Raw genomic sequence first — 8,419 nt, 5'->3', positions numbered from 1 at the left:
CCTTTGTATCTAGAAGCCAGGATGTTTACCACTGATCCAAGCCATGTTGCTTTAAAGCTGTCGAGGTCGTGTATGACATATATAGGGTCACTTGTCATTGAAGTAACTACATGCCTGCCTTGGATGTTCTTCTTCTGCTTGCCTGATCGAACCTTCTCTTCCACTTCCTTACCTTTTTCCAATCTCCCTCCTTTTAATTTAGCATCAGCCACATCTTTAGTCTTATTCTGATCAACGCCAACATCATGTCTTCGTCTTCCCAAAACATAGATTTTTCATCTTTAGTTGATTATGCTTGTAGCTTAGAATTCCCAATGGAAGAGATAGCATCAGCCACCGACAACTTTGCTGATGAAAATCTCATCTCACAAGATACTTATGCAAAGGCCTACAAAGGACAACTCTTGCATTTTGGAGAGCTGATCAATGTTGTAGTACAAGAATGCCTGCAAGTAAACGGTGCGATCAACGAGCTGCTAATGTCCAAAATACTAAAGCACAAAAATATCGTATCTATTTTTAAGGTTAATGACAGTCCAGATGAAGCATTTCACGTAACCATGTATGAGGCCAATGAAAGTCTAGACAAACATCTAAGTGGGTCAACCCTCACATGGATTCAAAGATTGAAGATATGTGTTGGCGTTGCACATGCGTTGCGTTACATTCATTACGATGCTGATGTCAATCATAGTGTCATACATGGTAATATCAAGAGCTCCAAAATACTTTTAGATCACAACTGGGAACCCAAGTTATGTGGTTTTGGATTCGCTATGAGAGCTAAAAGGCATCAACTTCATCTTACTAGTAAATATAATGGCACATTACATTACATGGACCCAGCATATGAAAAAACCGGAGGTCTGACCACTAAGTCAGATGTGTTCTCCTTTGGAGTTGTTTTATTTGAAGTCCTATTTGGAAGAAAAGCAGCTGATTTTCAAGGCAAAGATAACCGGTATTTTACTCGATTGGCCAGAGCACATTATGAAGACAGAACACTGAATGATATGATTGATCATGATCTATTTAAACAAATGGATTTGGATTCATTAAACATCTTCTCGGAAACAGCATATTGTTGCTTGAAGGAGTTACGAGCACAACGTCCAAGTACGGATCAGATTGTCAAAACACTTGAGAGAGCGTTTGAACTTCAACAAAGACATGATAAAATTCATGTAAGCTTGTCATTCCTTTGATTTTTTTTGTCCACCTTTTATTTAATATATTTATTGTTGTTGAAATTACAATTTAAGGAACATTCCACATCTGCAATGGAAGCTACATCCTACAACCGCTTGAAGGTAATTAACTGATACCTTCAACATTAAAATGATTGTGGTAAATAAAATAATACTCACGAAACATATGTGGTGGTGTAAAGTATGAGTTGAAGGCACGGGTTGCTTAATTTTCGTGTAGTATTCGTCCTTTATTTAGTTTATCCATATTAGAGTTTTATCTTATACAACAAATTAACTCAAATGAATTAAGGAATCGTTTTGACATGTTGTCTCTTAAAACTTTTGGTTTCTGGATGGTATATTTTGTTTTACAAAGGCTCATTTATTTCATTATTGAATACTCATCCTTTACTAGCATGGGTTGCAATACTCTCCTTTCCTTTTGACACAATGTGTTTCAGGGGAAAAACTTGGATCATTTAAAAATACAGTTGAGTGATATAGAGTTTGCAACCAATAAGTTTTCTGCTAAACACTGCATTGGGTCAGGCGGATATGGTATGGTATACAAAGCAAAACTTGACCATTTTGATGGAAACAATTTATCGGCGGTTGAAGAAAAGAATAACAGTGAATTGACTAAGAGAAATAGCATTGTAGCTATTAAACGCATCTCTAGTAGAGTAGACGGGCAAGGAGAACAAGGGTTCTTTGCAGAAATTGAAATGCTTAGTAATTGTAGGCATCGGAATATTGTCTCTCTTCTTGGATTTTGCGTTGAGGGTCCTGAAATGATACTTGTATACGAGTATGTTTCTAATGGAAGCCTTGATGACTATTTTGGGAACCATGATAAGATGACTAATCTTACTTGGGCTGAACGTTTGCAAATATGCCTTGATATTGCGCATGGACTTCATTACCTCCACTCTAGTACAAAGGACAAGGAAATGATAGTACACCGTGATATTAAGAGCGCTAACATTCTATTGGACGATAACTGGGTGGCAAAGATTGGTGATTTTGGGCTCTCCAAGTTACACCATGCAAATCAACAAGGTAGCACCCTCATTACCTCTAATATTGCCGGTACAGAAGTGTATTTGGACCCGGAATATATGAGTACAGGTAAGCTGAAAAAGGAATCAGATATATACTCTTTTGGAGTAGTGTTATTTGAAATCATGTGTGGGAGGTTGGCATATGACAGTATTTACAACGTCAACAATGAGAAAGGGCTTCCATCAATAGCAAGAAGATGCTTCCATGAGGGAACATTAGAGGAAATTATAGATCCTAAATTGAGGGAAGCTGATGAGAACACCTTTAGGCTCAATGGAGGGCTCAATCAAGATTCTTTGGACACATTTTCGAACATTGCGTATCAATGTTTGGCGGAAACTCAAGCAAAGCGTCCAACAATTGAAATCATCCTCAAAGAACTAGAGAAAGCTTTTTATTTTCAAGTAAGTAACTATTTTGAATGTAACTTTTTTTTTTTTTTTATAATGTCCTTCAATCCTTTATCGTTGCTAGCCACTACTACGATATATCATCTATACCATTTTAAAAGAAAATTAGTATTTATGTCCATGCTATTGTAATATGTACAAAAGTAGGATTTGTATGTAAAATTATACGGAGTATATAATAAGTAAGTCATAACTCATACATAGGTTTGTTGAGTTATTGACATATAATAATAAGTATAGAGTTGATGGTATTACAAAAAGTCCGTCTAAAGTAACTTGTTTGAAATTTTACATGTATACGATGTATTAGTGTGTTCCCATATAAAAAATTAATCATGTAATTGGTATTACAAGTCTGGTCCAGTTTGTATATCTATATCCATACTAGTAACTTTTTCTCATATTACAACTTTGAACTACCCAAAATACTCTTCTTTTTATTCATTAATTTAAACATCTTTACCTAATATATCTATAATACCCTTAATGAAATAATTTACAACACAAATCCCTCAATCCTTAAAATAACTACACTACCTCCTTTAACATCAATTACTTTTATATTCACCACCATTGCCGCCCCCATCACCTGTCACAGCCACCTGTTACCGTCGCCGCCACCACCCCGCGCATCTACCATCATTGTCGCCGCATTGTGTGGGAATATGACTCGTAAGTTATAGGTGTGTACAGGCCATTTCAATGTTTAGCTTCTAACGGGGTTCAATAGAATATACTTAGGGATGCTTTTTGCAGCAGGTAGTATGGCTCCATTTCAACCCAAAGCTAAGTTGTGTCGTATTTTTAGTGCAATTGAGTTTTCCAAAAAAATTTGGCATGGATTGAGGACTGGTATTGTTGAAGTAATTGGAGATTCCAATCTAATAAATGTGAAACAAGAACTTAACAGTATTTTGAATTACAAAGTTGTGAGTGTCATAATTTACAGAAAAATAGCAAGGACAACCTCCAAGTTTCACTTGAAGACATAATGTTATCGACACAAAACTTCAGTGCTACCAGGTGCATTGAAGAAGGAAGATATTGGAAGCAATATGAAGGGAAACTTCCAAATGCTAATGGATGTACCGCTATTGTTGCAAAGCGTTTTGATAGCAAGTCTGATAAAGGAAATCATCAATTTGTTGTAGAGCTCAAAGTTCTTTTTGAACATACTAACGAGAATGTTGTTAGTCTCGTAGGCTATTGTAATGAAATGGGTGAAAAAATCATTCTTTACGAGCATGCATCTAATGGAAGACTTGATGAGCATTTAGGCAATACTAATCTTACATGGATGAAACGCCTCAAGATATGCGTTGATATTGCAAGAGGATTGGAATCTCTTCATGGAGGTGGTTTAACAAAAGGGACTCAGATGATACATAGAGACATCAAAAGTTCTAACATTATGCTAGATGGCGATTGGCATGCTAAAATTTCTAATTTGGAGTTGTGTTCAAAATTGTGGGAGCGAGAGGAAATCGATCATGTCAATGATAATGCTTATAGATCATTGTGCTACGTTGACCCAAATTACAAAAAAAATGGTTACTTGGAAGAGGCGTCAGATATATATTCATTAGGGGTGGTTTTGATTGAGATGCTGTGTGGAGTTTTAGCTTGGACTGAGGGTGGTGAGGGTTATGAGTCTTTAGGCCTTTTGGCTACAAAGTGCTATAAAGAAAATAACCTCGATGAGATGGTGTTTGAGGGCATAAAGAAACAAATTGATAGTCAATCACTCTCTATATTCCAAGAAATTGCCTATAGATGCTTACACTACTATCACAAGACAAAAGTGAGTGAGGTGGCAAAACGACTACAGCAGGCACTTGAATTCCAAGTAAGTATTTTTCAAACTAGATTTGGTATCCTTTCATTGCGTATCTACGGAAACTCCTTCGTAAACCAAAAGCTACCACAAGTACGAAGATTTTGTAGAAAATCGTCTGAAATATTAAATCTTGTTTCTTAAGATTTCTGTCTTGTTGTTTTGTTTTCAAAGACATAATAAATTTCTTACATATAAAATGAAACTGACTTTATTAAATGTTGAAATACTTAACAAGATTTCTTTAATTAAAAATAGGAGGATTGTGAGATATGGGAGCCAAAATTGCCAGAAGACTACAAAGAAATAACCCAGATGTCAAAAACTCCAGAGATCTACTTTACTTGGAGGAAAAAGGATATCTACGACGTTCTCACCAAAGGAATCCTCCTTCAAGAAGGCAAACTGGTAATCACCTTGTTTTAATCACTTTTATTTTGTATATTTTGCATGAAATATGTTCGCTTTCCTCTTTTAAAAAGACTAAATTCAAAATCCACTGTTTTAGTTCATCGGTTCATGCCATTTAATTTCACATAATTATTTCTTTTGAATCGTTATTCATTTATGAATAATACGGACTAATCACCTTCTCTAAAATTGAGGTTAGGTTAAATAAATTTACACCAGAACTAGTAAGGTATGCTTGATCTTACAAAGTTAATGTCCCTTAATTTGTGTCAAATTCTCAATTATCTTAATCTTGCACTAAATTAAATCTATTTAAATATAGGTAGTATGAAATCTGATGTTTAAGTGTTTGTGTGATCATTTTCTCAATTATGTTGATCTAAAACTTAAACTTAGGTAGTAATTTTCATATGAATTTATGAATCCTGCCCAAAAGATTTACTAAACCTCATGCATTTACAAATGATAAAGTTGGGTTTTATTTGTTTATTTTACAGTGGTTTTTACTCAGGAGTGATGGAGAAAGAAGTGAAATGATATCTGCAAAGCAATTCGTTTACAAAAACAAACGGGCACATACATGGCGATCTATTCCGCAGTCAAGGTTCTCCTCTTTTTATCGCCCTTCTCTTGCACACACACATCATTGAACGGTATGTTCTGAGTTTGCTTTCTTTTCTGTTTCAAGCATGACATCACTCACCTATCTAAATTTGGACTTGATTCATGCATCGTGCACAACTGCAATAGTTTCATGAACATTTTGAGCTGTAATGGCTCAGGTACTTCTGGATCATATTCTTCTTGATTTGATCTGCACAGAATGGTTATGCACAAATGTTTTCATTATAATCTGTGTTTTTTTGACCCTAAGAATGCTCTTTATGACTCTGATTGACCTATGTAATGCTCGTGCTCTGTGGCTATTAGTAACATGTATGACTTGTTTAAGATATGTGGGTCATCCAACAGAAGCTATACATTGAGTTCATGCCCATTTTTAGTGGCATCATAAATGTGATAAGGATAAATGAGTTCGATCTAGACTGATAAATAGTTTAACATTCTATGAGAAGTGCAGGTTTCAGAAAGTAGCAGAGATGTTGATTATTTCAAATTTGAATATCAAAATCAAGGTAAGGTCTCAGTTTCTAAATCCGGGTGTCAACTATGGAGTTCATTTAGTCTTCAAAATTTGTGGTCCGAGGAAATTTTCGAGTAAATTTATGTATGTGAACCTCACATACAAAATGGGGAGTGAAACCTTCCATGCATATTTTGCAACATGGAGAGATGAAGAGTGGATGACAATTGAATTGTACCGATTTTCGAACATGAAAGATATCAAGTTTGAGACTCTTCTAGAGAGCTTTTCACATTACTATTGTGGAAGCGGTTCCATCTATGTTGAAGGCCTTGAGTTTCGAGTCAGCCACGATGTAAATTTGAAAATACTCTTTACATTCCAATCTATTTAGTGATTTCTAATTGTGGATTATGCATGGATAACAATTACATGTTTTTTACATAACAAATCCTGTAATTTGAACAGGTGAAACATGAAAATTTTGAAACAACAGAGGGTGTTCAACAATCCCTGAAATCAAACTTAAACAAGGATCAGGTACAACAACCTCCAAGCAACTCCGATGAGATGCTTAACAGAGCTGAAGATGATGGCGAGGCTGAAAAGGTCAAATTCGTATTGTAGCTACTTTTTTCTTTCAAAGAATTTAGAATATACCTTGTGGTTTTGGTAACAAATTCTCTGAATCCTTCAATCAACAGTTTTTATCGCTTAACAAAGTGAACAGAAAGAACCATCTTATGCTTTCAGCAAAGGAAGTTTTATACGACTCTTCAAATATGAAGCTTTTTCATTTGAAAGCCTCATCCGACTCCAGGTTTGCTTTTTGTACAAACTTCATTACATCTTCATCATTTTATTTAGAGTTAAATGCAAGAACGGTCCTCGTGGTTTGTCGCTTTTTGCAACGGCCGTCTCTTTCTTGATTTTTTAGCAACGGTGGTCCCTGAAGATAGGTCTCAGTTGCAACGGCAGTCCCTCTCTAACGGATTTGTTAATTAATTCGTTTAAGTTTTCCATGTGAGTAACACTTGAGGGGTATTAATGTCCTTTTACCTACACAAACACAAGGTTTTCAAAAGTATCCATATCCGACCACGTAATATGAAAATCCGATCTGATTTTATCTGAGTTGGATATTCGAACTTCGGATATCCTAAATTTTGTATCCGGATAATGATTTTTGAATCTCGGGCATTCGAAAATATCCAAGAATATTCGAAAAGTTTGGATATTGAAATTCACTATGCAAAATTTCGAATAATTAAAAATCGGATAGCTGAAACTTGGAATCCCACCAAAACTTTGGATAAAGGATTTCAATATCCGAACATATTCAAAATTTTGGATATTTGAAGTTTTCAGATTTCAGAACTATCCGAATTTTTTTTAAAAAAATAACCTAGATATTTGCGTATTCAGACTAAGTTTCAGATATTTTCGTAAAGTTTAGAATATTTTCGGATATTGAAAATAATCTTTTTCGATATTTGTTTTGACATTTTTGGATTTAAGAAAAAAAATATTAAAAGTCTTAAACTTTTTCAAAAGTCATTATCTGAAATTAAGTTTGAAATATAAGGTATCCGACTTTTTGAAGAAAATAAGATCAAATTTTCGGATAACAGGTTCGGATATGCATGGATAATTTTGAACATCCCTACGTTTGTGTAGGTGGAAAGACGTAACTAATACTTATCACGTGCTACTCACATGGGAAATTTAACGACATTATTTAACAGTTCCATTAGAGAGGGACTGCCATTGCAACCGAAACATGTCTTTAGGGACCCTCGTTGCTAAAAATTCAAGAAAAGGATTGCCTTTGCGAAAACTGACAAACCACAGGGACCATTCTTGCATTTAACTCTTTTATTTAATAATATACCTAGGATTCATTAATTAATGGATGTTAAGAGCGATACTTTTTATATATATTCTGCATATTATACATCCAGATTTCAAGAAGTGGTTGAGCTTCAACCGCAACAAGTATTCCGTATCAAATGCAAGATTAAAACTCATATGTTGTCACGAGATACAAACTATTGCTGTTACCTTTTGTTCAAGCTTTCGGAAAAATGTAACGGATTGCATTGTCCAGTGAAAGTAAGAAATCTACTCCACAGAAAAAACAAAGAGGTTAAGAATGTTTATTTTAGATTCCCAAGCCCATGGAATTTGCATGATGTCGATTGTGTTCCAAAGCGAAGGGAAGATGGATGGATGGAGGTTAACTTGTGGAACTTTAGCTCAATGGATGAACTTAAAAATGATTGTATTCCTGTTAATATGAAATTGATATGTTATGAAGGAACTATGTCACATCTTATTGTATGTGGCCTTGAGTTTAGGCCAATGTAAGAATATTTATGTGATAAATTCTCTTGATTTGCAATTGTCAATCCCATAGATTAATCGTCAA

The 8,419-nt window shown here is 34.9% G+C and overlaps 1 protein-coding gene across 1 annotated transcript; it reads left to right on the top strand.

Annotated features, from left to right (window-relative positions):
- LOC122580338 lies at nucleotides 1-8,419 on the top strand. Its single transcript, XM_043752610.1, has 10 exons — nucleotides 1-1,184; nucleotides 1,263-1,310; nucleotides 1,652-2,656; nucleotides 3,612-4,508; nucleotides 4,755-4,904; nucleotides 5,405-5,511; nucleotides 5,989-6,346; nucleotides 6,460-6,600; nucleotides 6,696-6,811; nucleotides 7,953-8,419. The coding sequence occupies exons 1-10, from the start codon at nucleotides 246-248 to the stop codon at nucleotides 8,356-8,358; spliced, it is 4,167 nt and encodes a 1,388-aa protein (XP_043608545.1). The 5' UTR covers nucleotides 1-245; the 3' UTR covers nucleotides 8,359-8,419.

The sequence above is a fragment of the Erigeron canadensis genome, chromosome 8 (genome assembly GCF_010389155.1).
Source record: "Erigeron canadensis isolate Cc75 chromosome 8, C_canadensis_v1, whole genome shotgun sequence".
Classification (NCBI taxonomy): Eukaryota; Viridiplantae; Streptophyta; class Magnoliopsida; order Asterales; family Asteraceae; genus Erigeron; species Erigeron canadensis.
Note: the sequence above shows the minus strand (reverse complement) of the source record. Positions and strands in the feature narration are given on the sequence as shown.

What these genes read in the sequence shown, in the direction of transcription:
- LOC122580338 (XM_043752610.1), top strand. Translation starts at nt 246, where the DNA reads ATGTCTTCGTCTTCCCAAAACATAGATTTTTCATCTTTAGTTGATTAT. An exon ending in CATCCTACAACCGCTTGAAG is followed by an intron (nt 1,311 to 1,651) that starts GTAATTAACTGA and finishes AATGTGTTTCAG; the next exon opens with GGGAAAAACTTGGATCATTT. An exon ending in AGAAAGCTTTTTATTTTCAA is followed by an intron (nt 2,657 to 3,611) that starts GTAAGTAACTAT and finishes CATAATTTACAG; the next exon opens with AAAAATAGCAAGGACAACCT.